This window comes from Sinohyriopsis cumingii, chromosome 4 (assembly GCF_028554795.1).
Source record: "Sinohyriopsis cumingii isolate HCF-2022 chromosome 4, ASM2855479v2, whole genome shotgun sequence".
Taxonomy (NCBI): domain Eukaryota; kingdom Metazoa; phylum Mollusca; class Bivalvia; order Unionida; family Unionidae; genus Sinohyriopsis; species Sinohyriopsis cumingii.
In genome coordinates, this window is record NC_142964.1 from 101,456,487 (window position 1) to 101,477,990 (window position 21,504).

A 21,504-nucleotide genomic window follows, 5' to 3' on the forward strand; every position below is an offset into this window, starting at 1 on the left:
TAAAAACCTCAGTAGTCTTATATAAGGGGATGGTTTCTGAGCCAACCCTATTTTGTCTGACGACGATGATGATTTCCTTGATAGGTCATCGAGTTATGTAATCGATAATGAAATTGACGCTGTTGCCCCAACAAAGTTGTTTTCGAATTTTGTTTAGACTAACATGAGGAGATCTGATAGGGGTAAGAATCATGCTGTGGTCCAAGTTCAAAATTAGGTTTGGTTAAGAAACCCCTTATTAAAGACTACTGCTTATTTAGCGGTCATGGAGTAGACTGATTAAAACTAACCAATACATTTTGTGGAAAGCATGCTTATTGGGGCATTCGGGATAACTCCTATTACAACTGATAGCTTTTACACCAACCTTTGAAAGTTCCGGTCTTTTTCAACACCGATCACTTTTATTTAGGCCTTATGGAATTGTGGACTACATTCAAGATTTACTTTCTTCGGAAATTGACGAGCTGAAAAACCAGCAAAACTACACACCTACAAAACTGAAGATTCAACAACGGAAGTGCTCCAATAAGATGGGCAATTTTTCCCTTTACAAGCACGCATATTTTCAAATTTCTTCTACGAAGAATTGCGCTTATTTTAAATTACAATCAATATATGTAGTAGAATGACCTTAGCAAGTCATGAAGATAAACGTCGGCGAACGGATAAGATCCACAGCTGGATAGTAAATCGCCAGATAGCAGAGACGCTTGCTGAGCGTCGATGGCGCGGAGTGCTTTTACAATGAACCAACACTACCCCAGCCTCTCTTATTATCGTTTAGTTTTGACGGTAAAGAGTTATTTTGAATATTTTCCTATGACAAGACAGCTCAGACAGTATGGGCTCCGTCACTATTTAAAGTTCATGGGTATTATAGGAAATTGGCATGCTTCTAATCACCCAGTAACCATCTCGATTTCAATATATTTTCTGCTGTTGCAGACATACCAAAATACGTAAACCCAGTCGGATGTTCATTGGCAGCCTAAGTCACGCATTTAACTCCAATGCTAGGCTAACTGACAGGCAGTCAGCAAACAAACCAACCCAATTCTAAGTCTGTCGCATACTCACAGTAAATGAAAACAAAATTGTCTATTTAATTTCCATATGAATTTATAAACACAAGGCTCTCGCGTTTTCGGTTAACGCTCTTTACCGTAAACATTAGGTGTCAAACTGCGAAACTATGCAGTGAGACCTTAAAACCTTACTTCTTTTTAGGCATTATAGGATTGATTCGCAAGTGGCGCTCTAGCCTCTCTCGAAAAGCCACTGCCACCACAAGCTGAAATCACGCCAAAAGAGACACCTTCTCACAGAAAATGCCTGTTCTTGTTTGACCTTATTTTTTTTTCTCAAGTGATTCTTAAAAAGTTGCGGAAAAGACAGAAATGGTAGCTCAACAGCTGCGAGAAATATCAATACGTGTATAAAATACATACTGATGTGTGCAGATAAACATTTTCTGCAAATTTTTGCAGCTTTTAATAAAAATAGGCGACACCAGCCCCTACAACTCTAGTCAATATCATCACAGTTGTTGGGCTGTAATGTGTAATATACAAACTGGTAAATGTATTGCCTGACAGCAGAGTCGCTTTCCTTAGAGGCAGTTGTGCATAGCTGATATAATTTATTCTGACAATGCAACAAATATCCCTATCATAATTGAAATTTAAATGATACTCACTGAAATTAGGTTTGATTTATTTAATTCCAAAACCGTAGTTAAATATAATGGAGGTGACACAGGCTATCACTTGCCATCTTTCTTCAGTGTTTCAAATAGTATTGTGATTAATATTCAAGCTAATGAAGCAATATTCAAGGTAATGAAAAATAAAATATTGAATACAGTTTTGATGTGGTTATCAAGAGACTCATATTAAACTCATAGATTAATTCAGTCGTATCAAACCCCCTGGAGAGCTAAGAGGAAGGAAAGTGATGTCTTAGAATGATCAAATATGCTGCCCCTGTTATCATACTTTTAATGCGTCGGTGATTTCGTAGTCATTGTTCTTTCTCTTACAGTGATGCATATATAGTCACCACACTTGATATATGCTTTCATTCTTAAGATTGTTATCAACACCCTTCGGAGTACATCACAAATGACCCTTCAGAGTATATCGAAAGTGACCTTGTTTTCTTACTCTTTCAATTACTTTAGGTTTTCAAAACAGTCAGCGTTGAAACAGCGCATAACATTTCGAGGAATCCACGAATGTATGAAACCATCCACCCATTTTTACTCTGCTGTCAAGGCCAGGGCATTTAGTATCACCTTAAATAATAATTTATTAGTTTTGGTTATGTACATAATTCTCTTTGCTTAATACAAATCTTTATTTATTTATTAATAAATGTTCCTATCATGCACATCTTATCCTTATTCATCAGTATTATTAATTAATAGGGTTTGGGTAAAAATTAGATTCGTCTGAGTTTCCTCCGACCCTTACCACCCCATTTTTAATATTTTGACATTTATTTTCGGGTGTATGGGTCAATTTCCTGTAACCCCAACATCCCAACATAAATATGAAAGTATCTCAAATGGTGTAGTATGGGTCAGAGGAAACTCTCACTATAATTAGATGAGTGACGCCAGTGAGTTGTAATATGATATTACAAGTTTCTAGTGGCACATGTATGGAAGACATACATGACTCTTGTATTTCTATTGGCAATATTAGGTAATCAAGGAATGATCATATTCTAGATTTAGTAGGACTTTGGTTTGAGGTTTGGTCAGTCCAACAAAGGGTCAATACTTACATGCGTGATCTCATAGCCAGTGAAAACACAGAGATTGTATCGCTATGATGCATTACCTGTCAGTATTCACATTACTTATCAATCAGTTAAGACTCGTGTTGTTTTTTTTAAAATTTAGCTTCCTGTGATTGTTTCTTTGTTTTTTGTAAAACCCTGCACCATCCCCAGGCACGGTTTAAAATCATGGCATGCTATATGCAGTGTGAAATACAGTTTTCGGTGTATATTGTCGTCTGTGTTAATGGCAGTACTCATAAGGCGTTTAGAATGACCTCATATTGAAATTTGTCATCTCAAATTCGTGTCTGATCTCTATTTTACCATTAAGTAGGACACCAATAAACCAATATAGTAAGCTACAACATGCCTTGATCTAACTTTGGTTTTCACTCATTGCATGTTTGGAGCTGCTTAGCTTCCCAGATCAGCCCAGCATTAGAGCAAGTATCAATCTAGATCAGCCACGTAACACCGTTCGTGCAAAGGCTGGGATCAACCGTTCTTAGGCTTCCTCGCATGTAAAGCTTCTGGATCAGCCCAATTTTAGAGCTGGTATTATACTGGAATCATCCAGTACCTTGGGATCAGCCCAAGTCAGTTCAGTATTAGAATAAGAGTATACAACAGCAAGGATCAATGGGTCTTAGGCATCCTCCCCAATAGCTTCCTTGATTAGCCAAGCTCTAGATTAGGTATTATGCTTTGATCATCCCAGTACAGATATCGGAATCAGACCAGGTCAGTAGAATCTTAAGGTGTATAGCTAAGCTGAGATCAATCTACCTTTAGTAAATGATTATTCTTGCGATTACTTTCTCGTTAAGTCGGGTTTGATTGGGCGTTTTGACCACCATTTGGATCCTGGTCGTAAGCCACGGCCTCTATCCGCCATGACTTAGCAAGCAAGCGAAATACAATAAACAACTCGTGTGTGATTAATCAATGAAAGTTTTTCAGTCAGGCATGTAATACCGATTGTAACTGTACTGCACAGAGGATATGTACTGATTTTCTCTACACCGCGTGGTATAGTCTATATCATGGAATTTGCCCTTGCTGATAATTTTTTCTCGCATGAAAATAGTGTAGTGGCAAAGAAACATAGAGCAGAGAATATCCTAAAGAATTGCTGTGGTATATAATGACCAAAAAATCATATTGATGCTGATTATATCTTGTAGGAGTTTATTGAGGTCACTGGAAATGGTATTAAACAACCAAATGACTGGAATATAAAGTGGGTGGCTGAAACTGCGTTTGAGTGTACAATATCGATTTATCAAAGAAGCTCAGAAGTTGTTGGGAGTGACATTAGAAATGGAACCGAATAAACTTGGTCAAGCATATGAAGAAAAGAACAGGAAAAATATATAATATGGTGCAAGAAAAAGTAATCTTTGAGTAAATCGCAAACCACGTTCGAAGCGTCTGAAACTTTGAATGATTTTAGGGAATGTTCTAGCTGTCATGATGAAGACATCTAAGAGCAGCCAATTAAACACATTTTTATGAGTGTGGCATTATATAGGAATGGAATTTCAACAGTTTAAAAAAATAATATAATACGATGTAAGGCGGAGCAGCGCGAACATAAGAGGAAATTGATAATGGCTGTTGATGAACATGATGAACATAAACCACCCAAAAGTTTTATGAAATTTTACATGACGTTTGACATTATTGGGTACCTATGGCAGTCTCACAATTTTTGCTGTTGGCATTGAACTCGGTGATGGGTCATTTGAGGTTATTCACGCGGACTTCTTTCTGAAAGGTATTTTATCCAGCTATATATAAAAGGCTGATTTACTTCTATTTTTTATATGTCTGGAGAACGGTTGTCAAAATCTGAGCTTCCACTGCTGTAATGTAATATATTTGGAATTTAATAATATTGTTAACATGACTATGAAATCGTTGGTGTGTGTGTGTGTGTGTGTGTGTGTGTGAGAGAGAGAGAGAGAGAGAGAGAGAGAGAGAGTATATGGAGATTGTATAAGGATAATATGGACTTCAGTTGTGTATCATGTATGGTGTACAACTCACTCATATATATTTCCGGGTTATCAGGAAGAGAACAGTTAGCATCTTACTGGAGCTGAACTAAAGGCACAACGTCCTTAACTTACAACTTTGATACAAACGTTTTTTTAATAAGAACATAATCAGTTGGATTAACTGAAAATTACTTCCATAATGTTGGAATCGTAACTCGTATTGTGATGTGGTTTTATTGTGAAATTGAATTAGATTCTGGATGTGGAATAGCTAACTAGTGATCTGTGTGACAATTTTGTTGTGCTGGTGTTGTTGTTTTCTTCTTTCTCATTTCTTTTTGTTTTAATAAAAGGAACATACGGGATAATTACTTTGGAGTTTCAAGTTTTGGACGGTAAAGTTAGTTTATGATGACGAAGCAAACGGTGAGTTCTTATTTTATTTCTCTTTTCAAAAGCATCTAAAAAAAAATTAAAATCATTCAGTAACATTCCATTTTGCATCAGCTTGTCCAATATTCCTCGCAAATTAACGTTTTTCAAATAAGTTTGGATAGTTGCTACTGAGATCTAGCTCTGATCGATGATAAACTAGGAAATAACCTTCCAAACATCTGGATTTAGATAGGCGCTATTTGAGTGTACTTTTGAAACGGTACCACAATATGCTGACGGATCCGGGGTCATGCTGTTCGTTGCAAATCATTAAGTAGAACAAACAGCGTAGACCCTATTAGTTGCAAATCATTGAAGTAGAACAAACAACGAAGACCCGGATCTACTTGGGAAGTATGCGAAAATGTATCTGGATATTACTAATGATGCAGGTACTGCTAAAGTGATCAGTCATTCTGATGGTTACATATGGAGTCGGGCGCAATCCTCGGTGAATTAGATACGATATCTTCACCCTACGACTCTCTCTCTCTATACTCCCAGCTGGTGGCCGCGATATCACGATTTATTGTTTGATTGGGTGGCATGTAACGGCATAGCAACATATCAAAGATTATATCTTGCTGAAGCAATGTTATAGTAAAATCCTGAGACACGATGATGGTCAACTCGGCCTGATTTGGGAAGAAGCCGCACCACGAATTGTCACTGATCCACACGGTTTTGAGTCGTCACGAAGAATCCGAGATGTGGGTGATTTTCGATTATCATGAGACATATTTTCCACTTATTTTAAGATTATTCAGGATGTATGCATTGAATTCAAGCATGTACATGTAATTACACTGTATGTCTAAAAAAAAAGGCTCGATTGCAGACCTTCAGTCAATGTCGCTACAGTTGGGACATAGATCACGGTAGCCTACTTTTAATTTGGTAGTATCTCCTGATTACATATTTACAATCTATTGTCCCTATAAATGATACAGGCCACATGCACAGACTTTTATGTTGGTATGGGGTGGATTTTTCATTATAGTTGTGGAAATACGGACTGGTAATCTAATACTTCGGCATTTTGCTTAATTACTTAATTGTTACACTTTAAATTTGTCAAAATCTTACATTTAAGGATTCCTTTTCTTTTAGTATTTCTGTATTAAAAAAGAAATTCGCAAGCAGAGAGTTGAAGTAATAAGAAAAACTTAAACATTGTAAATATGTTGATTTTCTGCGCTATTTCTATCGAGTTTATCGACATGCTCAAAAGCAAATCGTCTTCCTTAATTGCCAACAAAAGTGCGGATTCTTTTAGCAGTCATCCTGATTAAATCTGACACATAGTGGAGAACAAAACCATATTCACAATAAATTTGCAAATTAGGTCACGGTTACGATACTATATAAATGCAGAAATAATCTAGGTGCATACATTGAGTGGCATAAGTCAAGCATTGGTGTTTGAAGAATGGACCAAAGTTAAGCAAAAATCTTAATGTCACCAGAACTTCGTTTGTAATTTAGAGTGACATTCTCATGACCTTTTTATATGATTTTCCCCAGGGATGGTTCATCATATCGTAGAGACTGACCATTTAAATTCCGAGGTGTGTAGGGTGGGAACTGTGATGTATTGGAAAACAAATACCGGCTTCCAAACAGCTTAACAATACACCTGCTCTGCTTTGTAGTAAAAACCGAGAACAAATTATATCCATCATATGAGCTGAAAAAAAAGAAAACAAATGTCCTGTTTGGGAAAAAAATCCTTGCACCCCCATCCCACTACTTACAGCTTATTTGAGTTTATACAAAAGTTTAGATAGATGGATCAAACCGCAGATAATGGACATGTGAAATCAATATGAGATCTGTTCATGGACAAGTACAGTTGTTGGCATGATAACTGCATAAAACTTAGATGAATTGTCTTAATTGCTTTGAATCAGTCTGAACATCAATTAGGGATCTCTTCGTATGACCCGAAATCACCCTACACGATACAATAATGCAGCTTATATCCGTACTTTTACGAAATATTTATTGTTGATCTTGATTTTAATCAGATTGTCGGTGCATATGATTCACGTTGCCCGTCCGTTCATTGTTACAACCGTCCTCCACTTTTGGAATGTCGAACACCCATTTTAGATCAAACAGTGTGGATGCATTCTAGAATGAAGGGATGTATATTGACTGATTCAAAAACTATGTAAATAAAAGGTACAGTAATGAAAATTCATTGATCGTGCAATGTATCAGATATACCCCAACAGTTTAAACAGACATTTATGAGCCTAGCATGCCATATTTTAAAAGATTACAGAGGATTTCACCATCAAGTTTGTAAGCAAAACATATCTAAGTTATTTATTATTTATATGTCAAAAAAATAAATTACCATTTTTCAGATTTATACAGTGAAAGCTCAATTTTCCACCACTGTCTTCTGATATACAACGTTAACTGTACCCCTCTGCAATTGCATGAAATGACGATTAACACTGAACGAAACAAGTGACCATTAGCAATGGACGAAACAAATGACCATTATCAATGGATGAAATAAATGACCATTAGCACTGGATGAAATAAATGACCATTAGTACTGAATGAAATAAATGACCATTAGTAATGAATGAAATAAATGACCATTAGCACTGGATGAAATAAATCATCATCATCATCATCATCATCATCATCATCAGTCTCATGACCTAGTGTGGTCGTTGAGGCACTGTGCTGCTGAACATCTGACCAGTTCCCTCCACTTGTCTCGATCATGTGCCAATGCCTGTGTCTCCGCAAAACTTTTCCTGGTCCATTCTGTAATGTTGTCAGTCCACTTTTTTCTTTGTCTACCTCTCCTTCTGCCACCCTGGACACTACCCTGCAGGACTGTTGTGGATAGACTGTTGGCTCTAGTGACATGGCCATACCATTTCAGCTTTCTCTTTTTGACGGTGGTGAGGAGGTCCTCATATTGGCCTACTTCGTGCCTGATGGTGTTACGCACTTCTTCATTTGTGATGTGGTCCATGTAAGAGATGCCAAGGATGGTTCTGTAGCATCTCATTTCAAGTGACTGGATTCTACGTTGTAATTCTGCTGTCAGGGTCCATGCCTCACACGAGTACAAAAAGACTGAGATGACTAGAGCTTGCAATAGTCTGATTTTAGTTTTCAGACAGATATTCTTGTCTCTCCAGATGGGTCTTAGCTTTGACATAGCTGCCATTGTTTGTGCTGCTCTTGACAAAATTTCTGCTCTTGATCCCTCTTCAGTGATTATGGAACCAAGATATTTGAACTGGCTCACTGTTTCTAGTTCATGTCCTCTGACTTTAATCTTGGCTGAGATTTGTTTGCCACTATTTGTCATCAGTTTTGTCTTCTCAGCGCTTATCTCCATGTCAAATCTGGAAGATGTTTCATCCAGGTTCTTCACTAAGGTGGCTAGCTCGTCTTCACTGCCTGCCAGCCCATCAATGTCGTCTGCAAAGCGGAGGTTGGTGCTGTTACGCCCTCCAATGCTGACTGTCCCACAGTGAGTTTCCAGGGCTTCGCTCATGATGCGCTCTAAGTAGATGTTGAAAAGCGTGGGTGACAGGAGACAGCCTTGACGCACTCCCACTGTTGCCTGGAACCAGTCCCCCACAGCACCTTGGGCAATTACTGCACTGGTAGCCTTGGCGTACAGCTGCTTGATGGTATTGGTTAACTTTTGACCCATGTTATACTTCTTCACTGTGGCCCACAATGCCTCATGCCACACTCTGTCAAAGGCCTTTTTGAAATCTATGAACACATGATAGATGTCTTGTTGGTGTTGCGAGTACTTTTCGCACAGAACCCTGAGATCGAATATTTGTTCTGTTGTACTTCTTCCACTCCGGAACCCGGCCTGTTCTTCGGCGATTATTTCTTCTGCTTGTGGTTTCAGTCTGTTCAAGATGATCTTCAGCATTACCTTACTAGCATGGTTGATCAAACTGATAGTTCTGTAATTTTGGCACAGCTGGAGATTGCCTTTTTTGGGAAGTGTTATAATCAGTGACTGGGTCCATTGTGTTGGCCATTCACCTGTCTGCCAGATCTTGTTGCAGATTTTTGTTAGTAGCTCTTTCACTGATTCTCCCCCCATTCTTGATAAGTTCAGCTGGGATGTTGTCTACTCCAGCTGCCTTCCTATTCTTCAGTGCTCTTATTGCTGACTCCACCTCTTCTTTGAGAATGGGGAAGTCATCATCATTTGAGGAGTCTGGAACTTCTAGCACCTCTGGGTCTCCTGTGGACTGATGGTTGTAGAGTTCTATGCAATACTCAGTCCATCTTTCTGCATTGTCACTCGCTTCTGTGAGGCATTTTCCATTTTTGTCTTGAATGGTACTGACTCTTGGTTGTTTCTGTCTGGTGAGGTCTTTCACAATTTGGAATGCCTTTTTGCTGTTATTCTTTATCGGACTGTTCTCCATTTCTGTGCACTTTTGTCCAATCCAATTTTCTTTTGCTTTGCTTAAGTTTTTTCTGATATTCTTGTTTATTTCTCGGCTTTTCAATGCCCCTGTTGTGTGTCTGGTGCTTTTTAGTTCTCTTCGGGCATCACACAACTTCAGAATCTCTTCTGTAACCCAGGGTTTTTTCTTCGGGCGATGGAGGCCAATGATGTCCTTGGCAGCTGCTGTCATGACTGTGTTGAAGGTGTCTGTCATCTAATTGACATCACCATCCATCACAAGGAGTGGGGAAAATTTTCCTCCAATTGTGGCCTGGAATGACTTGCAGATGTTAGGGTCCTTCAGTTGTTCAAGGTTGAATTTGAGCCTGATGTTCTTTGGCTTGTTAATTTTCTTCAGCCTCACTCGGAAATTCATAATCACGAGGTCGTGATCACTCCCAACATCAGCACCTGGGAATGTCCTTGTTTTTGCACTATTGATGCCAAATCGGTAACGGTTTTGAACCAGTATGTAGTCGATCTGGTTGTGATGGGTTCCATTTGGTGAGTGCCATGTCCAGCATCGTGAAGCTTTATGTTGTCCCAGGGTGTTGGCTAGTACCAAGTTGTTGTAGCTTGCGAACTCGAGCAGCCGTCTCCCTCTTTCACTGGTAAGCTCATTGCAAGAAGGTCCACAATGTACTTCCCAGTCTTTTAGAGCATCTTTGCCAACTTTGGCATTCCAGTCTCCTTGGACAATGAGGTTATCTTTCTTACTGACCATGTTTAGAATACCCTGTAGTTTGTTGTAAAACTCCTCTATTTCTTCATCATCATGATCGGTAGTTGGAGCATAGACTTGGATAATTGTGATGTTAAAGGGAGATGCTTTCAGACGAATGGAAATGATTCTGCTAGATATGAGGCAGCATTCAAGCACAGATCCCTTGATGGCTTTGTTTACAAGGAAGCCTACTCCATTTATGGACTTGTCACACTCTCCACTATAGTATAATATATGCCCATCTTCGGTTTGGTGTTCTCCTAGGGATTTCCATCTAACTTCACAGAGTCCCAGAATGTGCCATGTGTAGTGTTCCAGCTCATGTGTCAACTCTTGGAGTCTTCCAATTTGCGCCAGAGTTCTAATGTTCCAGGTGGCGATGGCAATGTTGTCTCTCGCTCTGATTGTATGCATAGTACCAGTAGCACACTTGTCACCTCCGTCCTGGTGGACAACGGCAGGCGCGGTCCTTGTTGATCCGGGCGACGACCGATCCGGTATTGTAAGCTCAAATTTGTCCAGCATTATCAGTGTGACTTGGGCAAAAGTCGTCTGGCGGAGCCCATCTCTCTCCAGACCAAGGAGTTGCCAGAAGGGGATGTAGTACATCGTCCAGTTGCCTTAGGGTCTCCACTCCGGATTTTTTTTAGGGTTTACTCACTTAGCCTTTGGCTAACCAAAGCCGACCTGCAAGGCAGCAGGAGACTCGTGGATGGGCGGGTGCGTCCATTTCCCGAGCAGATAAAGCATCTGTCACTGCCCAGTGGAAGGACTGCCATCAACATAATCCAGGTAATGATCTCGTAAGAAATGCTAAAACTGCTTGTGGTACATATAAGGAGAATATGAATGGCAGCAAGTTACAGTGACAGGACTGGTTATTTATGTGCACATTTTAATTTTTAAAAAATTTAAATTTGTTGAATAGTTCTAATTTTTGCCCATGTGCTTGATAAAAATCAGGTGGATGGAAATTATTTTGATCTGACATATTTTTTCCGTCACATGTATGATAATGGCATGAAATGCCATGAAATAATTGACCATTAGCAATGGATGAAACAAAGTAACAATGAAAAATATTGTCAGCAACCAGAATCTCTAGCAAATACGACTAATAATAATTTGAGTAATTTCTGTTGTTATTGATTTGTTCAATATAAATATAGATTCGTCGGTTTCAAAATTGTATCAGATCCAGTAAAGTGTACAAGTATATATATCTTTTCATTGAATAATAGCAATTTAGTGTTGTGAGTGGTGACAAAACTGTTTATATTTGAGTAGTTTTTCAAAAATGCGATATCTATACTTTCTTTCTAGTCACCTTTTGCAATCATTCCCTTTTTGACTTTATTATGCCTCTAAGGTTGTAAAAGTCATCTCGAAATAAAAGTGATTAAGTCATCTCGAAATAACAGTAATTGTTTAATTTTGGTCGTTTACATAACAAAAGATACTGTGTTCGAGTTTGTTAGATATATTCTAAGACCCATAACAGAATATATTTTCTGTAAGGCCAAATATATATTGCACTCGTTTTAAAATTAGGGTAGGTAGGTAGATTTTGTTATATATATATATATATATATATATATATATATATATATATATATATATATATATATATATATATATATATATATATATATATATATATATAAGTCTGATGGGGAAACAATGTTTGGGTCGGAAGCGAAAAACTGGGACGCTCATCCGACCGGAAATATATTTTGGCATAATGAAATGGATAGTTTACGATTTCAGTTAATAATTGGATTAATTAATTGTTTTTCTCAAGGAGACTGTCAGTTCTAATATAAAATTCCATTTATACATGATAAATTGAGGCACAAAGAGTTGTGTTAAACTCACAAGCCCAGCACCGTTAAAGTTGCTTTTCTCCTTGCTTTGTAACCGCGCTCTGCACGTGTCGTGAACTCAATCTTTGTAAGCTTTTGTAATATGGAACATCATACAAAGCATTCGTGAATATCCTTCTCTTTCAAATGTTTACATTCCTCGAAAAGAGTTATTTAAAAAATTAAAACATTCCTCTATGTCTTGGTATTGTTTACTTCTTTCCATGCTGCATTTTTTTCTCTATTTATACCTGTTGTACTCGTTGATGATTAAAACAACTCTTCCTGATTTATTTTATTGTCATTAAACGTAAGGCTAATCATGTCCTTGATTCTGATTAGTTTATTAACGACTGGAGTTTATTTAAAATTTCTATTGTACATCAATTTTGTCGTCAGTGTGTCTTTTAACAAACCATAAAAATGTTGCACAGAACCAGCTAAAAGCCAAAAGTAACAACTGCCGCTGTAGCATATTTCTTTAGCATCTAATCCAGCCGGTGTTATTCGCACGCAAAGAGACAATGTTGCCAAGCAAGCTTCTTCCATTTCAAAGTAGTGTATGCTAGTCTTGCTTTGTAATTCATGCTTCTGCCTCATTGGTCTTCAGTGTCAAATAACGTATATATATATATATATATATATATATATATATATATATATATATTGAACCGTAAAGTTCATTTCATGGTGCCATATATATATATATATATATATATATATATATATATATATATATATATATATATATATATATATATATATATATATATAGTGAGAGGTTTCACCTTGGTTTATGCTTGTCTTTTGATTTCATAAATTGTTGCTTTATCCAAAGATGTTATTCATTTTCACAATAATGTCACTCAATAATACCGTCACCCGAAACAGCATGGGCCAATTTCACTTTTAAATCTCCAGTTGTTTAGATTTTACCATAATGTTTTCTTCTGTGTCGTAACCTTGATGACCAAAAATAATGGTTCCATTAACGTTTTAACAGTATCTGATATTGTCGAACCGGACTGTGTCATGAATGTTCTATTTTATATATGTGCACCAAAGATGCAGGATTGTATAAGGTCGTATACTTTCATTTGAACTTGCAGTATTTATTATATCCGTAACCCGCTGCTGTATCGCAGAAGCAATATGTCCAACCAGGAGGTTCATCTTTTTCACAGAATTCATTTCGTCAGCTAACAATGTTCTCCAGCAATGAATAGTACCTGATCCATAGTTAAATTTATTTGAGCAGTTAACACAGTCAAAAATTTAGAATCACTGTTGTGTACCATTTTAATTTCTTCTGGTTTATTATCAATCATGTATATGATTTTCCTCCTGTGGTATATCCGGTCCTACTGTAGTGGGATGTTTAAATTGTTTAAAAAAAATGTGTTTCCTGTTAGTATTATCTGATTTAAATGCATCATCGTCAGGCTAATGCATTTTATCTTTAAGGTAGGAGTTTTCACATCGGGTAATAAACATGAAATTTGTATAACGATTTGATTTATACGTGTAGATGTATGTCTTTCACATGTCAGTAAGTAATCTCAAAACTAGGTTTTGACAGCTAGAGTTCCAGGTACAACTTGCTTAAGGTGACTTATCCAGTTTGCTTTATTATACCGAATTCCATGACAAGATTAGGAGCTATGCTAGTTATTTTTTTCTATAATTTTGTAAAAATCTGATCTCCTTTATTTAGATTCAACAAATTAAATGTGTTGATCAATGTTCGTCTATACACTGTAAATGAAACTGGATTTTCGTATCTAGATACATTGAAAATATATCTACTGATATTCTACATTCGCATGTAATTCTTTTTTTATTTATAGCTGTCATCTTTCCATTTCCTCCATTGAAATACCATCTTCTTATCCTCGATTGTACACACCCGTTTCATCTCTGTTCGTTCTTTATTTTGTATATCGCATTCAGCTATCAGTTTTGTTGTTCGATTTGTAGCATTTTACAAATGACAGTGTCTCTAATACGTTGTCTTCTGGAACAAGTGGACTTGCACTTCGTCCACATCAAGCAATGTTGATTGTACCATTTATTTCTGAACTTTAATTTCAATTATTATTATATGTCTAGTGAAAAATTTTAAACGCTGCGTCTCAAAAATCGGTATATGTTCATACCGTTAAAAGTGTAACATTGTTTACTTCATCCATATGGTATACACATTCCTCTACCCTATCTCCATTCTTGTTCATATTTCGTATTAAATTTCCAGTAATTGTCCATTAGCAGAAACAAAAGTGAGGAGTCAGCTTTTAGTTTTTGCTACACTCTGAGCTCATCATTGTTGGTACTAATCGCTACATCCATCCCATCACCCTATTCACTATACCTTGTGCTACCATTGCTGATATCACACATGAAGACCTTCCTTCTGACTTGGGGTGGAGTGGTCTTCTTTTGTCTGCTTGCCAATGTGTGACACTCTGGTCGGCCCTAGCTTCCCTGTTTAAAGTTTGGGCAGTCCAGTTTTGTATGGCCCAACTTGTCACATTAGGAACGATCTAGTCTTTGGGCTGCAGGCAATCAGCTTGAATATGGCCTAACTGCCCCAACACGTTCGGCTGCTGATCTGTCTATCCAGTCCTCTGCATTGCAAGTGTGTTTGATCTTTTTAACAATGTCAAAACTTGGAACAACTCATTTTTTTTTTGGCTTGGTCCTGAATGACATCACTTGCTACAGCTACTATTTCATCGGACTTGCAACCATTGTATGTAAATTTTCTTCAAGGGCCCTGCTTTATGGAATGATAATCTCCTTTCTAAACGTAGCTAAAGAATCTTGGAACCACTTTATTATTTAGGTCTGAAGTATTATGAAGTACATCAAAAAGATGTTTAAAATTATTATTTACAATATTTTTACATTTCACAAGTGGCGACCATCGTATGGTAACATGTGATGAAACTGTACCATAAATCAACATCATTTTCCTTAATTAGTTTTTAAGTAGTAATATCCATGCTTTGATCAATAAGTCTTTGTTCGCTTTTGTTGAACTTCATATAGAACTAGGCTTGACATGGCTTTGATTTTATGGAATTTACCAAAACTCACTGATGGTATCGTAAAAAAACCTACAGTGGTATACTTTTTTCACCTATATATTTTTTCCTCGTAAAACAAGAACGTGTTCGGGCAACTGATCTCTCTGACTCGAATGAGCAATTTAAACTCATTCCTCGTTATTAGCGATGAATTAGTGATATCATAAATTGTTTGTTTGCATTTCTTTTTAATAATAAATATTAAACGGATTTTAGTCTAAAATATGAGCTTTTCTCTAACAGATTAGTGTAACCGTAGTTAGTAAATATTTTTTGAGACAAACTTTATGTAAAAGGTGCCTTTTTGACTATTTTCACAAAGTGTATCTGATGTAGACAATGTTAAATGGATGTTCTGAACCAGCCCGCTGACTACCAGTATCTCGTTCCGACAGGCTCGCCAGTTGTCGGTCCGCCAGACTCGCCTAATGTCAGCTCTCCATGCTCGCAGTAATAGAGCTTATGTAGAATGGGGTTCCTAACCACCGGACCTCCTTTGGTATGTGCTCTTGAGGACCTCGGGAGCTCCAAGAAAAGAATTTCAACAACTCCCTTATCAACAAAGTGTCGGTGATGATCGAGGGCGCCACAATCTATGCCCAGGGGCAGCAGAACTTTCTCTTCCATCTACGAGTGCGGACAGCTTAAGTTTCCTTATCTGTTACATTTCGTTACCGGTAAAGGGTTTATGGGCGCCGTCTCCCATCTACTGACGAAACACACTGAATCCCTTCCAGTGAAGCCGGCAACCACCAAGCGCAAAAGCACTGTCGTACACATTAAACGTACGCTAGCAGAGAGGGATTTTGGCGATCAATACGCTTAAGAAGTACTGACTTCCGAATTTCTGATAAGGGTTTGAGGAAGTGGAGGCTGCTTGATGTCGTCTTCGCTCTCAAAGATGAGTGACAAGCAAAAAGGTATCAGAGACCACCAAAAAGAGAGCAGTTGTACATAAGTCATGCCTGCAGTACGACTGAAAGTCCTCCACCTGCCATCTGGCCCGATTGTTCGTTATCCGTGAACTCAATTTGATCCGAAAGGCAGATAATGATGCGCCATTGACCCTGTATGGTCGCTATTTGTGTTCATCCCGGTTGAGAGGTTTGTCTTTCAAGGCCATCCGTCTAAAGACTATCTTTTGGGTAGTTCTTCATCGCGTAGACGCTTCGTACGCGCGGCACAGATTGTGCCTGTAACACGCTACTACCTAGAGGCATTCCGATCAGGTCAAGAGCTCATTTAGGTAATCTTCCACAATGGCGTGTTGTGCGGTTCAGAAGCGGTCGTATTCCATTGTCTTGATACCTTCCGGTGCAATCTACGCGTTTGTTTCCAGTGGACTAAGACTTGTCTTGTTGGTGCAGTGATGAACCATTCGGATGACGATCATCGAGTACCAAAACTCTTCATCCTAAGGGAGAAACCGACAAACTCAGCGATGAACTTACTCATACACTCATCACTGGACTTGCCTATGACCTTGTAGTCGTTGTTCCAATATGTTATAAAGATGATGCACTTTAGGGTAATCGTTCATGTCGTAATGGTGAGCACATTGGACCATACTACAGTAGACACTGGAAGTCTCGATGCAGCATACTCTGTGTGTCCATGTACAGCAGATGCCTGTTTTCCCTTATGCATGCTTAGATTTGATTGTCGTACATCGCGTGCTTGCTTAAGCCTAGGGTCGCGTGCCCCGCATAGATGGGGGGGTTTAACTTCCGTCTGGGCTTAGTAGAATGGACAGCAACAAGGTTGCCACCAAAGATGTTAAGAGACCGGAATACTCGGTCGGCAATCAGGCAGGATAGCCTGTCCTCTTCGCCTTTAGAATGCACAAGATCCATTACTTAGGTTCTCCCTGGTCTTTCCGAAGACAGAGTTTTTCATCAGCCTGAAGTAGTCTTTCTCGAACTTAGACTTCAACCTTAGTTCGTACTTCTGTGTGTAGCTGTATGAACGCCGCTTTGAATAAACTGCATCACAGGGTGAAACTTGGTGACGCGCTGATGCATAGCTGGAGATTTGTCTAATGGACTACATAGTGCTCTTTTTCCATAGGCTGCACACTACACACTGCACACTAGCTTTATGCTTTCAGTGAATGTTCTCCCCAGTTCGTTCACTAAAGAATACATATAGCTGCTGAGCCAATCTTTTGAAACACCTATTTCCTCGGAATCAATGGACAGTCGCTTTGTAAGTCATGTTGACTTCAAGTATGTTGCACCCTCGTATGTCTCCTGCGATGGTTTCGAATGCTGGAGGGTAGCACGCTCAGCATCATGCCACAGACGGTTTTCTAGCTTATTGGCTTTTAACTGATATAGTCTGGACACATTGTGTTTTGCGTGACACCGGCTCACCACCGAAATACCGCCACGATGCTCCTCTCAAAGAACAAGTAATTATCGATGTCTCACAAAACTCGAGCTTTTTACCTGTATTCTTTAGTAGGGCGCCCCAGGTCATTAACGGTGCTTTGCAGCAGTAGGCTTGATCCTAAGCCGTAGGTCTTTAGGGGTCTGTCGTGGAATGCCTCGAACACATTCGCCAGAAGAAGTACACCGGTCTTTAGATTAAGGTCGATACATTTTCCCATATTTTGACAATCAAACATATTTGTTAGATTTACCTGAGCGGCTGAGTTCACTGTGTAAGGCCGCTATAGGCGGAAAATGTGTTTCCTAGAAGCACCCCAAGCTGTGTATGTGTTTATATTGGTACACACCTTTGGGGGCGCAGAATGTTTTCGTTGATAGCTTAGCCAATAGTTTTTTTTCAGCCTCTGCTCGTAAAGAAGAGGTTGTCAATAAACCCTGACTGCCCTAGTGAAAACGGCATGTGCTTCTCTATGTTGGTTTGGCATGGCGCTGATCTTTCCAGACGAGGCGGTTTCTATAGCCTCAGTGAGAAGGTGTCCGTCATAGTCGTGCAGGTTATGTGCCTTTATTTTCTCTGGGTAGATCCGCAAACTGAGATTACGTACTTTGTGTGATGTACCGCGGAACTTGCCGATCAAACCTGATCACTACATAGTGCCTTGCCATAAATCGATCAGTCTGTGATTTCCATCCATTTAAATCTCAGCTGGATTTGGAAGCACCTCTTAGATCACCTTAAGCTCACGTTCAAGGCTATGGATGGAAGTGGCGACAGACTCCTTACTACGGTATAGCATAGGATCCTTGAAAGCGCCGTCGCAGCATACGACTACATGTCAAATATTGCAGAGGATCTGGTTGGCGATTTTCAGCGTATGAATTTGACCAGTTTTCTGGTAAGACCTTCCACTAGCTAGTACGTTCAGTGCCTTGAAATCCAAATGGATAATGTACATGATACATATCTGGCGGTAGTTCTTTTAAAGGGTAGGATGCTCTTTTCTGGCTCGAGCAAGGACAAATGCTAAGACTTTTCGCCTCCATCGTAGCAATCTTTTGTGTGGGTTTCCCATAGGTGGACATGGACGGCAGACATGCTTCTTCTCGCTGTGTTCGCTGTGCTGGAACACGCACCGGCTTAGGTCTTGTTCTAGACTCAGTGGTTCTTTTTGCCGTCGGTGATCAGCAAGAGGTGTATCGTATGTTGACCTGCGCCTAAGAGCCGGAACTGTCTCTTGCACCCAAGGCCTACAAGGGGGAGAGGGCAACCGGGGATATATCCCCGGGATCCTGGCCCATAAGGGGGCTTGGACCGACAACGCTTTCAGTTTTATAAAGAAAAAAATTTGTTCGAACAAGAACTAGAAGAGGCCCGAGTGTTTCTTACCCTAGGGCCCGTGATCGCTCTTTACGGCCCTGCTTGCACCGTAACTATCTGATTAAAATTGATTCTAGGATCATGGACCGATTGTAGGTAGCCGATTGTCCTGGCTCGTCAGTAGTGTGACCAACGCATCATCTTATTAACTTCGCATTATTTGCCCTCTGCGATGCTACTTTCGTTCCGACAGCCTTTCTTTTTTCTTTGTATTGTCATGAGAAGTATGCACGAACATGAGTTCCAGGAGTTCTTGCTGGTCCTGTGAACATAGACCACAAGAGGTCAGGTGGTCCCGAACATATTTCTACACGGGAGAGGGGTTGGTCTCGGTCTCATCAAGCGAGCAAGTAGATCTCCGCTGAAGCATGTGTGGAGGGCAGCATCACCCCAAGGCAAGAGTAACGCGTGGAGACCGTACCATATCACTAGGAGCTCCACGTTTTACTCTTGCTTTGGGATGATGAAACTTAAATTAAAAAAAAAAAAATGTCCAGTAACCTATGTATACACAGGTATTCTGTTCTGACAGGGATGAACACTAAAAAATTGAGCTTTTTGAAGGATTTATTGCCATGGGTCAAAAGAAGAGGGGTTTTACTTATCATACGCATAAAATGGTCAGTCGAAATAAATTTATTAATTACTAGTGAGCGGCCTATAGTCAGAACTGATCGGAGGATGAAAGCTTCATTCCAAATTGTGTCCGGCACGGTTGGTCTCCGCTACCAGTAATGTCAGACCCCACCCCCACCCCCCCAAAAAAAAAGAAAACTAAAAAAACTTAAAAAAAACTAAAAGCAAACGAAGATCTACTTGTTGGTCTGTTGAATGTGCTGGTTGACCGACATACATGATGGCTATCGGGCTGGTCCCAAGCATCCATTTATTGTACATCTGCTTAAATGCAGCTATAACACTGAACGAATACTTGACACGAAAAGTTGACAGAATTGTATGATATTGATATGAAAGTGCAAACTGCATCTGCCCACCGCGTACTTAACTTGTATAACGCGATGAGTACGATATATTTTTGTTAAATTATAGCTTTAGAAATTAGTGAAAAATACCTGAAAATTGTGGACCACCTTTTAAGATGGGTCTATATTAGGCCGATAAATCAGTCCCACACCTATAATAATATTGACTGGCGGTTGACAGGTCGTCCAGCGGTATCAACGCAGATTTGGAGGAATGATTCATCGAACTAGGTCTAAATAATATAATGTATAATATAAACTCATAACTCGACGTTGGTACCGTAAATAAAATGATTCCGATAACCAAATTCATTATATTTGATATCATACAATTAGGTAACTATATGATGTCATAAAATATAAAGTTTTAGATAAAATACACTTCAATTGTTGATATATTAAATTAGATTTTATAATTATTGTTTTGTTTTTAAAAAATTCCGAGTGAATATCAACAATTATATTTAATGTATTATAAGACATAAATGATTAACACCATAAGTTTGTTTAATATTGTTATAAAACTTAACACGGCGCCCAATCTACAAACAGTATTGCACGGTATTGCTGAAGGTAACACTCGAAATACGATGGAGAACTTTTCTTTAACCAAAGGAAACGCTATATACATTATTATTTTTAAAGAAGTTTTTTCAAATCTTCTGGAAAAAAAAATACGACGGAAATGTAGCACTTCTGTTATTCTTTACTTTTTCTCCAAAAATCGAAACATGACCTTGAGTCATTAACAGTTCTTTCGAACTAATGTAGACCATAAATCTGTATGTTGAATCACACAAACTCGGTTTGACATCTTTATGACGTTAAATAAGGTCATGACATGCGCAGAAGAACTTTACTTCCGGTATGTTCACAAATTACCTGAAGAACTTTCATACCGTCCTTAGCATGATTTGAAGAAAAGTCTTCTATTCATACGGAATCAAGGCTGAGACTTTCGTTTATAAAACAGAAAGTGGTCTCAAAATGGTATGTTTACATTTGAAAAATGGTTGGTATTTATTTAACACCTTCAGCAGGGGTGGGGGAGATCATTATGAGCTCTGTCGTGTAGACCTAAACGGTGTCATATGCGATAACATAATGCAGATATTGTCCTGAGTTTTTTTAAAATACAAACTATCAGATAGCACAATGGGTCAGCGCAAAGGAAATGGGATGTTGACATTACTGTAATTCACATTTTAAGTTAGAAGTTGTCGCTAAAGTCTATTGATAAGGAAGCAACAGTTCTACATAAGAATATAAGACTAATGTACCATGTGACGGTTGATATGTTCACGGAAGTAGATTAGTTACAACAAGCTCACTGTGATTCATGTTAAATTTCTTTCACTCTGTCTGACCGTAAGTTTAATGTAAAACTGAGGTGATTGCTG

General features: G+C 38.7%; 1 protein-coding gene across 3 annotated transcripts in view; it reads left to right on the plus strand.

Moving 5' to 3' along the window:
- The first annotated feature begins 4,863 nt into the window (after positions 1–4,863).
- Positions 4,864–21,504, plus strand: part of LOC149801784 (unconventional myosin-Ie-like) — a 149,003-nt gene continuing 132,362 nt past the window's right edge. For 2 of the 3 annotated variants that reach the window (XM_089956128.1, XM_089956130.1), the window contains exon 1: positions 4,864–5,213. In XM_089956128.1, coding sequence (XP_089812254.1) covers positions 5,196–5,213 — 18 coding nt within the window. In that variant the 5' untranslated portion in view covers positions 4,864–5,195. Of the gene's footprint in view, positions 5,214–18,160; positions 21,095–21,504 lie in introns of those variants that run through there. The other variant, XM_089956129.1, reaches the window with a different exon arrangement.